This window comes from Astatotilapia calliptera, chromosome 15 (assembly GCF_964374335.1).
Source record: "Astatotilapia calliptera chromosome 15, fAstCal68.1, whole genome shotgun sequence".
NCBI lineage: Eukaryota > Metazoa > Chordata > Actinopteri > Cichliformes > Cichlidae > Astatotilapia > Astatotilapia calliptera.
Window position 1 is genome coordinate 3,844,373 of NC_137436.1, and position 20,131 is coordinate 3,864,503.

Genomic DNA, 20,131 nt, shown 5'->3' on the forward strand with positions numbered 1-20,131 from the left:
GTTATTTTCCACCGCACCACCTCCTCGGTAAAGATCCCCCAAAACAACCATTACAAAAAGCACTCTCTACAACATTTATTCATCTCATATCATCAAACCTTTTGGAATCATATATTATAAATAAATAACAGTGTTGTAGAGCTAAACACAGCAAATAACTCTATACATTCATTTATATAAATTAAGTAATCTCATATATTTATATATATCCAGTATGACTGTACAGTACATGTGAAAATGAAACAAAAATGTTTACATTAAATCTATTTAGCAGTGTAATGTACACTAATGAGCAACTTCCCAGACGCATTACTGGAATCCGTGGCTTCGCGTCTTCACTCCATTCGACGTTTAGGTCACACGTTACTCGGATCTTCCACTGTTCTGGAGCCGATGCTTTGTTTCCTATGTGAGAGACACAGAGACACTGGTTTCAAATACAGCGTTTGAGTCCAGTCAATTTTCTCCTATACACTTCAAACGTCAGTATAGAGGTCAAAGGTTACAGGTTTCTTTCTCACCTTAGCTCCTCCAGGCAGACTTTATTCCTAAGCCGTACATCTTCAGTGATGGGATAGAGGAGCAGGATCATTAAGCCCGTGACGATGAAGGCCACTGGGGCGGCGCCGATCAGTAGCTTCAGGGTGTACACCACAGGGGGAGGCTGCTTGCAGGCGCCTGTGTCGTATCCTGCAAACCTACAAGCAATGACGGAGAGGCTCTGTTAAAATGCGCGAGAGGAAATGAGCATCAGGCCGCACTGTGCAGCCCTGCAGATGAGCAAACTCGACACCTTTCGTGTGATGAATTATGCATCGCACCAGGGGTTAATGCATTTCGGTGAGGTATCATGACATGCTAAGTGCAGACGTAGAATATCGCGCAGCGCTTGAGTTAATCATGCATGTGTAACAGTAATGCAGACTTACTCCAGGCAGAGGGTGGACACTCCCAGGGAGATCCCAGAGGCAAATTTGGTGAAGAAGACATAGAAGGAGTAAAAGATGGCTTCGTGGCCTTTACAGTAGGGGTTGGCCAACCTGAAGTCATCCACCACATCTGGCAGCATCGACCTGGATTGAAGCACAAAAACAGGCGTGCAGAGCTGAATGAGCATGTGTCGTTTGTCATAAAAGTTCAACATCACAGTGAGCCATGGTAAAACTTTAAGCTGATACGCGCCGAGACCTCCCTCGTGCTCTTACTTAGGTTATCTCACACGTGCAGTCAGGATCCCAGCGCGCAGCGATGTGAGGTCAGAGCTCTGATATACCAGTGGGCCAAAATTACAGAGCTAATAACACGATTAGATGATGAGCAGCGGGCGGGACAGGATAAACAATCAGCCCCTTCCAAAATAAACAGGCCCCCCTCAGGAGGCTGTAATTTAGGTTTTTAAAGGGAGGGGAAAAGAGATGAGTGAGGAGAGGCGAGGGCCTTAGCAACGACTGGAAAACAGATGTAGTGATACCTCTGGTGTTGCCGGGGCTCTGTGATGGTATGGAAGATTTATAGTAGACGGGTCCTGTAATTCTTAAAAATGACATCATTTCATGACCGTGGCATGACCTTGGTGAGCGCTCAGGGCCCTCTGACAGAATGGCTTGACTAATGACATTTTGCATCAAATCAAAAGGGGATTAAAATGAACAGCAGAGCATACATATAGCAGGGTTGAATTTAGGTAAACAATATCAGCGGCTTAGGGGATTTCAGTTTTATTTAATCCTTTATAACAAGGGGCGGGGCAACCAAATTTATATTACTTAGCAGATGGCAGGGACGCTCACGGGACCGTTCACTACAGGGCTTTTAAAATTTTAGCACAAATATTTACACCTAATTTATGTTGACGAGCGTGTTTCATCTGAACTGTTGAGTCTCACCATGGCAGGAGGAGCGATGCAGCCACAGTGAGTCCAGAGGAGACGGCCACAACGTAAGCCACTATGACGTTAGGGATGAACACCAACATCAGTGTGAAGGGCAGGATCCACTGGAGAGACAAACACACATCCATAAAAAACAAACTTTCTTAAAACTGTTTCTTTGGTCAAGACAAACACTTTAAAAGCTCATCCACAAGAAGGCACAAACAAAAAGTCTGATGGTCAAAGCTGAATGTTACAAAAATAAAACCAATTTACTCACGGTGATGCCACAAAAAGCTGCCGTCTTCTTCCCAAATCTCTGCAGAAACCACTGCCACAGTGGAATGCTTATTACTGCGGATACCTGAGCAGATGTGTGCAAAAGCGTAAAGTGACTTAGTCTGTAAGTTAATTTAGAACTTACAAAAGAAACAATAGTATTAGGAAAGATGGTCAACATTTAAAATAACATGACAAGTAGTGCTAATACTGGACAAAATAATAATCCTTTACACCAAGTAACGCGAACACTTCAATCCGGCCCATTGGACAGCTTTGGAAATGTAAATGACACAGATTTACACAGATTTTGGATTTTCAACAGTGTTTTCACACATTTTACAGCTTTTCCTCCTGTGGTTCATACTACACCAAAGTAGGTAATAGATATAAAATTCAATTAGGGTTCTGCTGAGATTTCTTCCTGTTAAAAGGGAGTTTTTTCTTCCCACTGTCGCCAAGTGCTTGCCCATATGGGTACTGTTTGACTGTTGTTTTCTCTGTATCACTGTCGGTTCTTTACCTACAATTAAAACCTCCTTGAGGCAGCTGCTGTTGTGATTTGGAGCTACGTAAATAAAACTGAATTAAATTGAATTAAATTGTAATTTTACATGTTTATTTTTTTTACAAATTATGCCTCTTGTGCTGACAGATTTCTTTCATTTACAACAGCAGCATTTCTTCATCATGTACAAGAACGTACTGTTCATTGCTTTTTTTCTATAATAAGATGTCTCAGGGATTAAATTTGAAGTTAAAAGTTCTTCACATTGATTATGTGGCACATGATGTGAAATGAAGTCGAGCTCCCCACATTACATTGTAGTTAAAATGCACAAGGTGTTACATTTGGTTACGTTAATGTTGCAGATCTTCAGTGCTAAAAGCTGTACTCACCAGGATGGTCAGTACAATATTCTGGAAATGATCCCTCAGGTCGGCTGCATAAGTGCAGAAGAGGACAAAGTTGCTCTGGATCAGCTGCAAAAACCAGAGATGAAACATTCAGATATTCAGTCTTGTCTATTCAGCACTGTAGCTGTGCACTCTTGCTATGCTGAGCGCCAAATAAAGTGACTGGAGAAGCTGCTGACAGTGTTTTTGCCGGGATTTATTCCCGCTCTGGGGCTTTCGCAGAAGACAGCTGATAACTCCTCTGAGATGAGAGGATATATGAAATACAGAGAACCAGATCTGATGCAAAATTGGACAAGTTTGCAATCATTTAAACAGCGTTAAAGTGAGGTTGAAAAGTGAGCATCCGCGCACATGTGATAAACAAAAAGCAAGAACACACTGCTGGTATCACTCCCAATAGCCCTGCGACTCACAACACGCTTAAAAACGATGAGCTTTCAGTAAGTGCTCTTCTACTCTGATCAAATCATCATCGAGCGCCAGCAGTTCTCCCACGCTGTAAGGTCTCCATTTACTGTAAGGCCGAGTGTCATGACTGAGAAGTGTTCTGCCAATAAATTTACCTGAATGGCAACAGTGATGAAGAGGAATGCAGCGGTCAGAGAGAGGTATGGCCCGTGCCTCATCACCAGGACGAAGGCCTGCTGGAAAGAGACCTGCTTCTCGGTCTTCGGGGCGTATGGATCTGAAACACGAGGAATTAGAATAAGCAGTATATCAAATAACACCCAGCAAGGGAAAGCTGATAGATTTGCTCACTGGAACTACTGGAACTGCCCCTGCATTGCAGTGGACTGTGCTTGTCTCAGTTAGAGGTGTCATTTATAATAAAGAGCAGAGAATGAGAGCTAATGTGATCACATCTATGAGACGTAGCCCAGTATATATGTTCTTACATATTCCAGTAACTCTAAGTATTGTGTTATCAATTTCTAGATAGGTTTAGATTAAAATTTTCCTGTATTTGTTCGTTTTTTTTTATTTTATTATACTGGTATCATGCAACAAAAGTCCAGTTATGAAATATGTTGGGTAGAAAACTAATTTGGTCTCAGCGAAACTGGTTTAATCCTGAAACAGTTCCTCGGGGGCCTCACTGAATAACAGTTTTCGGACAAGTTTAACTGATTTTTTTATATAAATATTACAAGAGTAAAAATAGTTACTAAATTCTTCTGCTGACCGTTGACCAGTCCTGCACATTGATTTAGATGTATTCCAATCCATGTCCATTCCTCTGTGTAGAACCGGTTAAACTTTCAGATGTTTGTGATTTTCTTCACTTAAACTGCTCACTTCAAGTCTTTCCACAACATTTCTGTCGGCTCAAGGTCCAAACTCTACTCAAACTGTTTCAAAGCAATAACCTTCCTTGGCAGAAATGCTTGCTTAAGGCCATTATTTTGCTTTATGAATCACTTGGATTTGGTTCAGATGTCCAGACGTTTTCTATGATGCCGTTCCGGTGCAGAACATTACTAAAACCCTATTTTTCAGAGGTGGGGTCGACTCTTATGGTTGGAATGAAGTGTTTTCTTTTCTCTTAACATAAAGCTTCTCATTTAAAACCAAAGTGTTCTACCTTGGTCATTCCTGTCCGCAAAACATTGTTCAAGCAGCCTGTCCACGTGACCGTTGGCAAGCTTCACAAAGGCAAGAGGGTTGTTTTTGTAGGGCAGTGGCTTTTTCCTGCCAAGCACCCACTGTTGATCACCGTTCTCCTGATGGAGAGTTGATGACAAGTTAACCTGGTGTCCTTTGAGACCTTCCAATCTGTGAGCGATTTTGTCCATTTTTGACAAAGTCTTTGAAGATGTTTGCGTAACCTTTGCTTAAAACCTTGAATGTCAACTATTACAACTGATTAACCTTTTTTTGGTCAATTTCAATACTCATTAACACACAATCACACAAAAATTAAGTCCTCACCGTCTCTCTCTTTGACACCCAGGAACATCACCACAGTGCAGATGACGAATACGCCTCCAATAACGCCGGCAGCTATCGTGTACACCTGCTTCTGCAGAGAGAAAGAAACGTACAGTCATGTCTCCATCTAGCTATCTCGTTTCATGGAGGCGACACAACACAGTCTATTTTGAGACTTTCTGCAATCTTTAATTCATAGTGCCCTAAAAAATTTAACTCTTTCTTTTTAACATGCTATAGATCAATTTTTGGAAACAAACGACACAGAATGTGCCAGTTTTTAGCCTACATGGCTTTTATTTTCTTCAATTCTTTGTCATTCTATCACTCAGCAGTGCATGATTTATTGACGTGACGTCTATGGGGAGCCAAACTATCCGTGCACATCTTGCTTTCCAAATACTAGCAGGAACAGGAAGAAACCTCAAGTAGATCCGTATCCCAAAATACAGACATTTAAAGCTGTAAACCAACAGGAACTGCTCTGCCTTAAACAACCTCTGTTTGTTTGCTATTTTTCCATGCGGCTCAGCCCAGCAGTTCATTATTATTTATGCACATCAAACACTCCCTGTTTCTGAGGGCAGACGGAGTTTGCCCAGACGGTGTGCCACCCTCACCAGCAACCACGGAGGAATTTAGTGGGTGGCTGCAGAGGGTTTGGGCTGCCCTGATAGGGTTCACCCAAAATCCATTGAAAAAGAACCATTTGAAGCCCAAATAGCTGCGGTGCAACCCCAAATCCAACACTGGACAGATTGGACTCTGGCTTGTTTCATCTTCACAAAAAAAAGTCTCATGATGGATGCTCAGTTTATTCACAGTTCTGCAAACTGAAATGCGGACATGAATGTGTCCCTTTCCCCTTTTTTTTCAACTTTAACCTAAGCTGCAAATAAGACATTAATATATTGAACACATTACATTGTATGTAAGATGGCTTCAAATGTTCTGGGTGAGGCATAAACAAGCCCAATGACTGGCAGACTGTGGCGACCCCTCAGTGCAATGGGGAAAGATGTGGAGTGTGATGCCAGGGGAAGCACCCCCTTTGTGGTGGTGAGGGAGAAGCTGGCTCAGGATCAGATATCAAACAGTGGTGTTTCCTTTCACTCCCACGAGGTAAACATAGGAGTAAAAAGGTAAAAGTAAAAGAACCTGTAGACAGTAAATATGGAGCCAATTGTGAACAATCCTCCTTCTCATTCATCACTGCTTTTTTTAGCCTCTAATATTCTCTATAACTGCCTTGAGCACACACACACGCCACAGCCCCGAGGTAAACTAGAAGTTATTTTCAAACCAACTCTTTGCCCTACTTTTAGCACACCTGGCTTCCTGGCTTGGCACGGTGATACTTACAGCATATGACAGGTACTCCTTGGAGTGCACCATGCTCTTCACGATCTCTGCCCCGCTGCTGTTGCCAAGGTAACCAGCCGACATGTTGCTGGTAGGGCAGTGTTTCAGAGTGTGAGCGCTGGCCACAATCTGTCCCTGGATGGCAGCACCCACAAGTGTCCCCAGGACCTCCATTGTCATTCCTGTCATCAAATGAGCAAAGGTCCAACTCTTGGTTGCAGCACTTCAAACGCTATGCAAATGAAAAGCTAGAGCAAAGATTAATTCAGCACTGCAGGCATTAAGAACTTTGTGCATATTAAAACTTACGGTAGGCAGTGGCTGAGTCTCTCTCCTTCTGGTCCGTGCTCAGGAACATTGTGAGAGCAGAATAAGGCACATGGAAACACTAAAGAGGAGCAGAAAGACGTGGACAGAAATAAATGCAAGTCCTGCATAACAGATAGGCAAACAGTTGCACAAGTCTCCTGAGGAAAGGAAAAGATAATGAAGGTATTTTATTTTATTTTTAGCATTGCTAGCGGCTTATTTCTAGAAGATTGAAGGTTGTAATACTTTGGTCCAGAACAAAATGTGTCTCCGCTGCTACTGAATCAGTTACAATCGAATTTTGCGCTCCGATCGTGGTCCCCAGAAGACGACTCATAACAACAGTAGTTCCCTACCCTCAGGCACCAACATGAGGTGAACATTTTTTCATAGTATGTGTCAAAATCTAATAGATAGATAGCCATAAAATTAAGCAAGCATGTTAATAGTCCCTACAAGATAAATCTAAATATCTCTCTCTTAACTTTTCCAAATACCTAAATCTAAAAAGATTGCCTTCATCCTTAAAAATGTTTGCACATTACCATGCTGATATTAGCATTTAAACAAAGAACAATTTACAAGGGGCTGAAGAAGTAAACCACTTAAGTGCCATAAAGCTTCCTCAAATAGTCACTTAAGATGGCTCAAAAAGTCCCTTAAGCTGCCTATGTTAAAATGACCAACATTACAGCAGAAATAAATATTGTGGTCTGGTACAAGAAATTATTAATGTGTAAAGCTTATTTCCTACTCCTCTAATATATTTTACTTCTTATTACTTCTTATTATTTAGGTGAGATTTAAGTGAGTCAGTGTAGCTGCTAACTGTATGCTAGCCTTCACCTCAGCTAACTAAGGTTGTTAGCTGAGATCCTCTTGGTCTCTTTTGGAGCAATTTTCTTAAATTATTCTATATTAAATTATGTCAAATTATTTTATTTGGTGCAATCATCTAACAAATAACATGGTGTGACCAAGAAAACAACCCAATTCTGATGAGTGAAAAGCTAGTATTTTTGTATTTGGCTAACCAGGCTTGTTAGCTGATCGTTTAGCATGCCACAGTCTTTTGGCTCCAAAAAAACAAACAAACAAGCAAAACAAAAGAAAAACAAGATTGTTGCAGCCAAAATGCTAAATTCAAAGCTTTAAAGCAATGGGTGATGTCTCAGTGGCTATGTCCATCATTTTTTGACAGTCCGTGTATACAAAAGAAGAATGTAACTCATAGCCCTACTGTGCTAAAGTCCAGTCAAACTGTTAAAAACAAAATCTGGCTCATAACTGGAAACACCCTTAATGCCTTTTATCTATATATTCCAGAGAGAATGCTGAAGAAAAATATACACGGTATATAAATATCAACAGCAATTTCTGCAGTTTCCATGCTGGCCAACCTCAGATCTGTTTTCTCCTTTCTCACCACCTCTCCCAGAGAAAAGGCGAGCAAACCAAGTCCTGCTTCACTTTGTAATTTACACAAGGGCTCAGTCAGCACTGTGGCCAAATGAGTATGCATAGCCACAACGAAAATAAATGTGACTCTGTAAGGACTTTTTTCAGCCATCGCTCTCCTGTACAGCATGTCATTTATGGGGCTTTTCCTGGATGCAAACACATTTGGGAATCAAACTTTCCTACACAGAGGTGAATGAAAACTGATTAATTAGATGGAAAGCTATTATTAGTTGATTGCATAAACAAAGGAAATGTTGAATTCTAACCTCTGTTTACAGACTGTGAATGATAACAGCTGCGCTTTCCCAGAAAACTTCACACAAACACACAGGCAGAGACAATGAAGGGCGGCTAAAAGTGGCAACCAGCATTTATCCGGCAAGAGGTTCCTGGCAGGACTGACCGTATACTTATCAAGTAGTTAGAATGACATGCCGTTACAGTTCACCACAGTGTGGCTGCAGTGGGCTACATGCTCTGCAGCACATACTATATGGGGTGCCCCAGAATCAGAACAGAAAGAGGAGGAGGAGGAATGGTTTGGACCATCACAACAAAAGGGAACTTAAATAGCTACACTTCCCCATTTGAGGTAAGGTGTTTAAGCGCTCTGGGTTTTAATCTGCTGCTCATCTCACAAATCAAAGCAGAAATCCTACGAGGGGCTGTCAGAGCCTGCATGAGATGACTGTAATCATTTCCACTTTGAAATCTTGTTATTCCCAACGTTTTCTGCGTTTTGTCTATACGTTACATAATCTGTCATCTGCAGACTGTGAGCTGCATCAGTCAGAGCTTTTATCTCCCGTTTCAACTTGACATCTCTCTTGTACTGAATGCGCAGTCCCTCCGAGTTATCTGAAGCATCGCACACACATAAATCTGAATTTCTTAAACGCACACAGTTCTGACAGAGCGTGCATACTCACGGTGATGAGGGTTTGGTAGAGGCAGTAGAAGCCGAGGTACCAGATGAACCGGCTGCCACTGAAAGGAGGAACGTACCACAGGTAGAAGTACGAGATCACCAGGAAAGGAGTGCAACCCACCATCCTGTAGAAGACAAATGACAGTGTGTCAGATAAAACTAAACATACAGAAGCAAAAATATCAGATTGTTTCTGAAAAGGTTTCATTAAAAAACACCACCTACTAAAAAGGCGACAAACTTGGATCTGAATTCAAATCCTCCATCGTCACCGCTTCAACCTGTCACAGTAAGTGTTACAGCAGCTGTGCTCTGTCATTTTCATAGCGCTGGTAATTTGAGGCCATATTTCTGTCAGATTACAGTCAGTTTAAGCTGAATGCTAAATGATAATGTTGTAAGCATGGCAGGAATCTGCCTTGGGAGGGGAATACCGCAGTATTTCAAATCCTCATGAAAGATCCACATACACAAGCACGCAAATATGTAGTCCACACTCGTGCAAACGCAGCATGAAGCAATTCTGTCGCGTTGTGCTAGTTTTTTTGGGATTTTCTTCTAAAACGTTGTGGGCCATGTATAATACATAAGTAAACAACGGATATGTATCATTATGGTTAAAGCAAACAGCTGTGTGTTCAAAATGAAGAGAAATGCTGACAGATGATGGATGATGGACAGCATGACTTGGCTGCAGACATCAGTATGTATCACCAACCCTGCTCCTCTAAACAGTAAATGGAGTTTATCCCGCAGTGCAGACCGGAATAGCTGTAGCACAGCCACATCTGCAGGTGGGGGGAAAAAACAGAACGATTGAATTTAGGTGACTGTCACAAAACCCACGGGGGCTCTGACCTCTGACCTGCTCTTCGCCAGGAAAGAGAAAGTGGGAGAAAGAGGTAGAGAGAGGTTGATTGCAGTCATTTCTGGCATCATCCAGCTTGGCTACCTCACTCTCTTCCTGATTGTTTGCTGTAACAAAGGCGACTGACATCGCTGGTGCTGCAGTATTGACCGCTTGGTCATGGGAGCGATGAAAGGGCCCCGGGGCCGGTGAATGGGACAGTTAGAATGTTCCTGCAAGATGACTATGTCCGGGGAGAGGCAACAAAGGCACGCACACACACACACAAGCACACACAAACACTAGCATACTCTCTCACACGTCATGCACGCATGACTACACACCTGTCACACCTGTCCTAATAATTTGCACAGCCTTAATTAAACCAGAGAAGATTGATAAGTACCTGGCACTTACAATTCTCTCCTCAGTGACTTGTCGGGGACATTTGTGGCATGTTAATTAAAAGATGTGCGACTGGGCAAAGGGGATTTGGAAGAGGTTGTGTAGGTGAGATTACACTTTCTTTGCTGATTTTAGGCTTAGTCATGTTCATATATCCCAGTGGATATATAAGTACATTTACTCAAGTACTGTTGTTGTACTTTCCATGTGCATTTCCTGTTTATGCCGTGTTATATTTCCACTGCCCTCACATATTAAGTATTTTACTTTTAAAACCACTACATTTGTTGTGACTAGTAAAAATCACTGATTGCGGTGAAGGATTTTGCTTGCAGTAATCGCTCAGATTAGCAGGCTGTCGAGGCGCAGGGGTGATCACAGTGGTCGCCTTTAGGGAGGCAACTTGTCTCCAGACAGTTGCAGTTTGGGTCAGATTGTCTGAAATCACTCTCAGACAGCTCAGTGTGGGTTTGCAAATAATCGCTGTTTAATTTATAAGCTCAGATTGATTGCTAGCACACTGCAAATCATATAGGATCTAATCCCAAAGTGATTGCAACTTGACCCCATTCAATCACAAGCTGATAGCACACTAACTCTGTCTCATTGTTGTTTGATCGCCGTTGTGATGCGCCAAAGACGCTTTGAAGACGGCACAGAACTGCACCTCTCCTTCAAAGCACCCATTTCAAAGGCAACGAGATTACAAGCAATAATTTTGTTCATACTGCAGTATCTAACCACTGCTTCCCCTCGTGTGACTGTAGCATTGGCTTTCTTTACATGTGACGACTGTGACAAGTTCTCTGTAATACAAGGAACCATAAAACTGTTCACCAGCTACACCTGCTTTTGTTTCATGTATTTATCTCTTTGTTTTCATCAAAACCTCCCATCTATGTTTGTCACAGTGCTCCCAAACCCAAGTGAGGGCAGTTTAGTTAGCCGACCTGCGATCTGGTGTCGAGGCTACTAGCGCTGAACCCCACAACGGATGTGAAATATCTTGGCAGCTTAGACAGCAAGGTTTTCTAAATGTGTCCCTGCGAGGACTTTGCTGACCGGTCTGTACAGCGGTCAGCCTGATAGCTGTCACGGCTAATGAAACAAACGCCACTGCAGTCAACAGAAGTTCAGCACTTGTTAAGATTAAAATAAGGGTTTGTACTACTTAATATGTAGCATTTTGAGTTTTGCGGATGATACTTTTCAGCTCTCAGGTATTTAAAGCTATAACTGTAGGACACTTACTAATAATTGAATATACTTTTATTGTCTGTTTTTGGCTACGTTTACTTAACTAAACAAATTCTGTCACTTAACTCTCACTCTGTCTGTCTCTGATGGAGACAATCTGATAAATCTGCTTTCTCAGGCTTGCCACAGTGATGGTGGTTTGCTGCCTTCACAAATAACAAACACGGCAGTACCCAAGGGATGCGTTTTAGGCTAAAAGACTCCATCCTTAAGAACTGAAGGCGCAGATACAAATCACTTAATGTCTGGTTGTGGATGGGTCAGCCAGAGGGAAGAGAAAAGCACTTCCTGCCGAATGGACAGAGGGGACTTCCCAAAGAAGGCTTTGCACGCATCTCATCACAATTATGACCAAAAACACACATTAAAAATGCCCATAAACACTACAGGTTCACAGTGGGCACACTCACATATGCGCACACCGACAGCTTCCCAGGGGTAATCGAAGCTGATTTAACATCAGCATCTGTCTGCTACTGAATGTGGCTGGCTGGCCACACTTGACTTGGTCCCCCTCCAGCACTGTCAGCCAGTGTTTAATCTATGGTTTATAATGGAGGAGGCATTAGATTGCCTGCTTGTGTAAATTACATCAAGTGTCATGCCAGTGTGTTCAAAAGACATATACTCGGTTTAGCTGCTTATGGGATGATTTTCGAAACTGAGTTGATAGCGTCGTATAATCCACACTTACAAAGTCGCAAAATTCAAATTGCACTCAAAGCCCCCTGAGATGCTGAGGTTGAGCTTGCAGATAAAGCAAAAAGAAATGGGACGTGGCACATTACGTAAATGTATTTAAGAGAGCACCAGCGGATGATTTATGAACAAATGCAGATGAACGTCCCTGTTTTTTCTCCTTGTGTGGGAGTGTCAGAGGGAGTGTCTAAAACAACAAATTCAAGCATAACGGCTGTTTATCTAGCACAATCCTCAGGTGACAGACTCGAGTTGGAGAATAATTTTCCAAAACTGGAGCACACAGCTTGTTTTTGTTGTTGTTTTTGCATAAACATTAGCATCATGTGGGGGCCATATTATGTCTGAGAGAGTGGGAGCAAACCTAAGTGAGTCCCAGGGTCTGTCAACAAATTGCAGTCGTTTACATAAGACACTGAAACCAAGAATTACATACCCTAGCTTTATAGTTTCGGTAAATAGTTCCATAAACAGTTTAGATTGAATCTTTACAGGAATCTGGAGTAAAGACAATCATTATAGATATTATGATGCAGTCTTATAACTTCCACTTTATGCAGTGTATGCTTTTATTCCAGTTGGGGAACACACATTTATGAATTCACTTAGTATTTGTGTGTTTTATTGGAAGAATCCTCAGTGAATGTCTCTGCCAGTGGTATCAACTGGCGTTTATAAGAATACACAGCCAGTTTTTAAAATTCCATCAAACTGGGAACAAATTATCATTTCAGCTTTCCTGTATTAGTTTATGGAGAGAGAGGAGAGGGTCTCACCAGGGCATGAGTCTTCCAATCCTGGTCCATTTGCTTTTTGTGATGAAGAAACCGACCACAGGATCGGTCACAGCACCCCAGACTTTACCGATGAACAGCACCATGGAGGCCTGGAAGGCGTTAATCTGTGGAGCGCAACAGGGACACGCTGGAACTCACAGGCACACATTTCCATACCAGCTCATTTTTTCATCTGTGAAAGTCGCTTCCAGTGCGCTTACCTGAGCAACGTCGAGCAGGTAGATTTGCAGGAAGAATCCTGTGGCGCTGGCAGCCACTTCCTTGGGCGCGCCGCCGATGGCAAAACACAATTTGCTGCATAGCGACAACTTCTGGCTCAGGTCGGTCTGGGCAAACAGATGTGAGAAGGGACAAAACACACCAGCATATTTAGATCACAGCAGTAAGTATATATTTATTGCACATACAAGACTAGAATAGTCATAAGCATATTTAAAACGTGTGGGACTAATAAAGGTTATCTTATCTTATCTTATCTTATCTTAAAAATGTTGAAAGATGTACTGTAAGTTCCTTCAGTCAGAAACTCTTCCCAGACACACCAACACAAATGAAGGTGTGTCCCTCTCACATTTTTTAAGTCATCAGAACAGGCTTACAACACAAAGAGGTGTCCTTTCCAATTCGTGGTGCTCCAAAAATAACATTTCCTCTATATCTTCCTGTTGCAATGATGCAGTGATTCAGTGTAAAGAAACGTCACATATGACATGTGTTTGACTGTGAACTGCACTCCTTCAAATAACCCCAGCCCAAACTGCATAATACGGTGATCACATCTCCCTTTATCTTTGCCTCTCTTTGCTCATTCATGACTGTGTGGGAATGTGACTGTGTGTAAATACAATTTCAAAAAAAGGATCAGAAGAAGACCCCCTGCCAGCTGTTAGCACTGTGGTCTATGTGTGCAGACACAGAGCCCACAGAGGAGCCGAAGAAACCCACCGAGTCTCCATTTCCTTCCCCGTGCTCTGCTAAAACCATCAGGCATGTGACTCTGCGCATTTGTGTTTAGCAAGGGCGAGCTTTCATCTTCAGACGCGAATACGACGAGACACCGCAGTCTAGGGAGCCCAATATTTACAACTGGCTGTGAACACATATCGACCTTTTTTCCCCTTTCCTCCTTCTGGACTGCACAACCTTTAGTGTCAGACGCACAAACAGCAGAGTCGACACACATCTAGTGGCCAGGCTGGTCCACAGCTACTCCCCTCAGAGCTGCATGAAAGACATAAATCACCAAAGTGGCCTCAACCCCTACTGACACACTGTTATTATCCGCCTCACATTTTCTCTTCCCCCCATCAAAATATGGAAGGGGTTGGAGAACGACAATTACCAGGAGGGAGGTGTGTAATTATTCAATCTCAAGACAAGCGGGTCAGAGGTAAGTAAAGGCTGCGCGGCGGTTCCGGCTTCAAAACTCTCTCTTCTTCTGCTCTCACTGCAATTACCCCTAATTGGAGAGGGGAAAAAAATCAAAGTCTTTGGTGTCTGGAGAATGCTGTTTAACTGATGATGTGCAGAAAATACTCTCTCTGTGTCTCAAAACACTTTTTCTTTCCCCCCCAAAATCTTACACTCCATCTTTCAGTACTGACTTCTTATCGTCAAAGAGGATAAACAGGATATCCCTGCTACTGTTCGCTGGATGCCCAAACGTAAAAAACCACATGCACACAAGTCAGCATAGACACACACAAACAAACTGTATATATACAGAAACACTGTCTGAGGAGGGGAAAAAACACAAAGAAAAACACATTTAAAAACAGAGTACTTGGAGAGTTCATACAGTGAGCAAAGGGGCAAGGACAGACTAATCTCTAAAGTTAATGAAACTGAGGGAAAATGATTTAGGACTGAGAATAATTAAAGAAGCGAGGGAGGGAAAAACTGAGCTTTGCTATCAAAGAAAAAATGCACACACTCAGTGTTTGCAATGCTAATGTCAGCCTGGTAAAAATGGATCCATGTTGAGTCGCTGAAAGGGTTTTGGACATTTTGGTGCATCAGGTTTACGCCACAGAATCCAGTTATCTGTGTCAACAAGAGCAGCTTTTTGCCCTCCATTCAGCTTATGGATTATAAGCATGAAAGTAAAGTGATGGCAGCAGGCCATTATAAATGTCCACAGTGGGCTTAGTGACATGGCTCAAGGCCCTTGGATTTTATCCAAAATCGAAACATGAACTAGTGCGCAGAAGTGATTTATTCTTTCTCCCGACAATACTGCATATGAATAGATATCATCGCAATGTGACGAGCGCTTTTGTGATGGATTGGAAAGTTCTTGGTGTATAATTTCCCATGCTACTACTCAGTGTGCATCTATCATGTCATCTGAGTTTCAAGTAGTTTCAAAGAGAATATGTGTTTCACGTGCAACATTCCTTTTGTAGTCCTCATCTTTCAGAGAGAATGGAACGCAAGAGTCTACGCTGTAAAACACCTTTAATCCTTCCTTTGTTTTAAAGGTAGTTCAACTTGAAATGTATAGATTAATAGATTCAAGAGACGATGGAAAGTGAGTGTGTATAGTTGAGGACGGTTACAGAGCTGATGTTTTCATACGCTGCACTTTTCCGTCACATCTGAAACATCATGTTAGGATCCGGTGTTAGGAGCACACTAGCTTCACGTGAAGGCAACTAATCCATCAGTTCTGTTTCTATCGCACATAATTTGCATTTATTGATTTGAACTTTTCAGATAGTGTAATAACTTCCCCGTCTTTTTTGTCCATTTTTCTTTAATGTGCAATTTAAAATGTGCAAAAAAAAAGCAGTTCATCCAACTATTGTAACAGAAAATCAGACTATAACGCTTTTATACTTGTATGTATTGAGCTTAACAGCTAGTCCAGTAAATGTACATTTGATTTATTTCATTTCAATTCTTTGTCTAAGATGAGTTTGTTTAAATCCCATTTATGACGCTAAAAAGTGAATCGTGTTTTATGTTCACATCACTGTTCTGCTGCCTGAAGAGTAATCCACTTCACAACCGTTTGATTGAAGCAAACGTGTAAAATTTCAACTGTCAAGTCAAATTCAATGAAACAAAATGCATCGCATATTTGATAGTTTGGCAGAGATGAAATAGTTGCAGAACTGGTTCATTTGCCGTTCCCCGAACACCCTGAGCTAATCTAACGAAACAAAGAATAGATGACTAACTATTATGGTATTGCATTGAGATGACACCACGAACTGTAGTATCTGTCTTTACAAAGGAACAATACTCCATGTAAGGAATTGGTTGTCTGTCTTTCATTCCCTTGCCTGTGGGTCATGTTCTTGTGAGGACCTATAATCTTCTCTTGATTGAACTGGTTTACAAGTGCAAGCACATTCCCATGCACACAAAAAAAGCTTTGCATACCTCACACCAACTCATCACACACATTGTGCAACATCTATAAGGTTAAATGAAACAACAACAACAAAAAATTACACATAAGGCAACAAATTTTCTAATCACGGCAAATTTGCCCTCTAGTCACTGTTTACTCCTATAATAGCTGTGATAATGACTGCCTCTTTCACTGCAAATCACCACTGATATCAGACAAAAGAAGCTAATCATCAAGCCGATCTTGCCGTCATCAGTGGAAACACTCACATGAAAAATAATCAGCTTCCGGACAGTGAATGTGTTATCTGAGGGATTATAGGTCACAGGAAAACAATGGAGGTGATTAATCCCAAACAGATAAGCAAATAAACAGATCTATTTCCCAACTTTATCCAATCAAGTTAATTCAGACTCATTCTGAGCCTTAAAGACACCAACTGAGATTGAAAGTCTCAGCAAGCCTTAATTGTCCAAACAAAGGTTACAGCTATGAGACTTAAAATTAACTCACACATGCAAGACTGCACAATAGAAAAAAATCACCAACAAACAAATGATAAGAGAAGATCTTACCTGCTGAGAGGTTTTGGGAAACAAAGGTTCGTTGGGCTTTCCTTCAGAGCCTTGCACGCCCCTCTCTCCCTTGGCCATGGCTGAAAGACTGTGTGTGAGGCGACAGCCGTACCTCTGTGTGTGTGACGGGGTGCTGTTGTTGAAGTGAGTGTGGCTGTGACTCCTTGTGTGAGCGAGGGCGCGAGGAGCCTGCTGCCAGTGAGTGGTGTGTGTCAGAGGCTGAAACTGGATGTGGCTCTGACTTCGGGTGTGTGTGTGGTGAGTGACAGCTCCAGAGGCAGGGAGCTCCTCCTGCTCCTCTGCTCTAACAACCCTGCTGCTTTCTGCAGCCATTCACATGCTGTGGTGCTCTGGAATGAGGCCAAGAGGAAAGACCAAAGTCAGACAGGTTGTGTCACACACACATTTTTTAAAGGCACTTTCTCTGTCAGCACAAGGACAGAAAAAAAAGAGTTCATATGCTTGCGCACAGACAAATGCAAGGGCAGGAGAGTTCACTAAATAATACCACTCTCTTTCCCTCTCACACACACGCACCTATCCACACAAACAAACGAACTGTCTTGAGATCAAAATAAAACTAGAATGTAATTCATGGCACCACCGAAATATGCAGAATTTGACATGTTTGCACAGCTGGCTTTGAGAAACGGCACAAACGGGAGCGCAAATGCGACGATGTCCCGTGCAGGAGGAGTAGCCTCCTGTGTAGTCTGCCCTCACGTTACTATTACTGTAAGTGCATCCATCAACAACCAGTCTGCATACCTACATGAACACCAGAGCCCATTAAAAAAATAAAAAATAATAGAAGCATTAACCAGATATCAACTCACCCCGTGATGATGGGAAATAGCCGGTGCCGCTCAGTTAGCAGGTTAGTTTTGAGCTGTCAGTGAGGTGATCTGCAAGTCACTCAGTCAGTCTGTCGGGCAGGAGAGGAGACTGCGGAGGATGGAGACGGGGTGCGCGTCTCCACTCCTGCGTTCAGTACGGTGACGCGCTGCGCCCTACAGCGGCCGCACCGGTGTTTCACATGGGAGATAGTGGCATCATTTTACAATCAAGCCACTATCTCTCACTATCGTCTCCTTTAAGCTCGGGTCAAAAACACCAACCTTTGAATTCCTATATTATCTATATTTATCACTTATGTATAAAATAAAATATTTTTATCAGTCTTTCTTAGCTCCTGTGTTATTGTCTAGTTAGTTATCTGACGGTCTATCACATATAGGAATCTTTTATTAGTCCATTATCGGTGCTTCACACTGAGAGTGTTCCAGTCATTGCAATCCACGAATCCCATTCATGGGAACTGGCAGTTGCTACAAGTGGAATGTATGCAATGCAGTTTGGTTTCATATCTTCTTGCATTAGTGTGCTTCTTTGGAAGAGGGAGCCGGAAACGGAACTCGTAAAAAATGCGCTCAAGAATTTAGCTGCATATTTCTTACAATGCATTATTATCATCATCAACGTCTTCACTATTATATAGTTATTGTGCGGATTTAGTCCCCGGGAAGCACCAAAATCCAGACCTAAAGGCCTACAGATCTATAGTGGCAGCAAATCCTAAAAAGAAATGATGCCGTTCAAACTAAGCTTTTTTTTTTTAATTGTTGCGTTTTTTATTATGATAGGCAAAGAAGCCGGACGAAAATGTCAAATTCAGATGATTTGCATGAGATTTGCGCAATCTTATCAGAGAGGCAAACAGTGAAATGTAATGTGAAAAATGCACTTCCTCTAGAGATGGTAGGACAGATTATTTTGTGTGTTTAATGAAAAACAATATTCCTCAAACACGTGTTTTGACTGTCACATCTATTTTATTCACAGTCTAAAGCACATTTAAACAACAGGAGTTGACCCAAAGTGTTTCAGAGGTGTGTTTTTTGCAGAAAGCAAACATGGCAGTGATTAAACTGCTCAGAATGTGTAAATTGATGCTGAGTCATATGGCTCAGCATCATGTCATGTGTCAGCCATGTGTCATGACTTATGAGATATCTCATAAATCATAACACATGGCTCTTACCTGCATAAGCTGCCTTTGTAGTTTTAAAGTATCGGTATCAGTATTAGTATTGGCGATACTGGCCCTGTATTTAATTGATATCGGATTGATACCAACATTTGCAACTGTAGATGTCTCCAAAGTGTCCCCTAGACTTCAGTTTTAAAATGCACAACTTTACAGCAGAAATAAACATGTTTACAGCCTTATACAAAAAACAGTTTTGTCCTGCATGACTGATTTCTGACTACATAATAACTGTAATGAGTATGAAATCTTAAACTGGGTGTTTTCTTGGTTGCCATTTTGGTGTTTGGTCCAACTGAGATACTGAGGGATGGTGCTGAAGCTCATGCTCATATGTGAGCAACTTGTAAATCACAAAGTAAAGCATAGGTTGCTTTTTAAATGCGATAACAAGATAAATGTAGAGAATAGCTCATGGTTTTATTAGACTTCTAAGGAGGTGGGCCTCTTTTTGAAACCCGACCAACTGCCCTCTGCTGGTCATAACAGCTGGTTAAAGCAGGGGTGTCAAACTCCAGACCTCGAGGGCCGGTGTCCTGCAGGTTTTAGATCTCACCCTAGGTCAACACACATGAATCAAATGATTAGTTCATTACCAGGCCTCTGGAGAACTTCAAGACATGTCGAGGAGGTCATGTAGCAATTTGAATTTGTTGTATTGGATTTATAACATCTAAAACCTGCAGGACTCCGGCCCTCAAGGCCTGGAGTTCGACACCTGTGGGTTAAAGGTACTTCTGCATTGGCCTAAGTTTTATATCACCAACTAGACAAACAAAGCTTTGTAGTGTTAGCAGATGAAAACTGGATCAACAAAAAAGACTAATGGATTGTGTCACCCTCACCATTTCCATTTTTCTTATACAGTTTATGGAGTGGGTTACACTGTGCAATCTTCAAAATAAACGTTTTTCCTTTTACCATCAGCAGCGACCTCATGAACCTTCATACACAGGCTATTTACCAATATTGTCTTGTTTTAAACATGTGGTTGATGAACTTATTATAAATAACTAGCTGATAATAATCCTTTGTTACAATGGTCAAACAACAATTTTACTCCTCTGTTGGGAATGCCTTAGATTT

General features: G+C 41.9%; 1 protein-coding gene across 1 annotated transcript; it reads right to left on the bottom strand.

Annotated features, from left to right (window-relative positions):
• Positions 1-60: 60 nt before the first annotated feature.
• Positions 61-17,980, bottom strand: mfsd2b (MFSD2 lysolipid transporter B, sphingolipid). Its single transcript, XM_026194501.2, has 15 exons — positions 17,835-17,980; positions 16,999-17,348; positions 13,266-13,391; positions 13,045-13,169; positions 9,062-9,185; positions 6,672-6,750; positions 6,363-6,544; positions 5,001-5,091; positions 3,635-3,756; positions 3,051-3,134; positions 2,152-2,235; positions 1,887-1,996; positions 930-1,073; positions 522-698; positions 61-405 (listed from the first exon to the last, which is right to left on the bottom strand). Exons 2-15 carry the CDS (start codon positions 17,329-17,331, stop codon positions 357-359), a joined length of 1,830 nt encoding a protein of 609 aa, XP_026050286.1. The 5' UTR covers positions 17,332-17,348; positions 17,835-17,980; the 3' UTR covers positions 61-356.
• Positions 17,981-20,131: the final 2,151 nt, after the last annotated feature.

Excerpts from the sequence above, each read along its gene's own strand:
- mfsd2b (XM_026194501.2), bottom strand. The coding sequence starts at position 17,331 with ATGGCTGCAGAAAGCAGCAGGGTTGTTAGAGCAGAGGAGCAGGAGGAG. Across the intron at positions 6,751-9,061 it reads TCTACCAAACCCTCATCACC|TGTTTCCATGTGCCTTATTC; the intron begins GTGAGTATGCAC and ends GCTCCTCTTTAG. Across the intron at positions 5,092-6,362 it reads AGGAGTACCTGTCATATGCT|AAGCAGGTGTACACGATAGC; the intron begins GTAAGTATCACC and ends TTCTCTCTGCAG.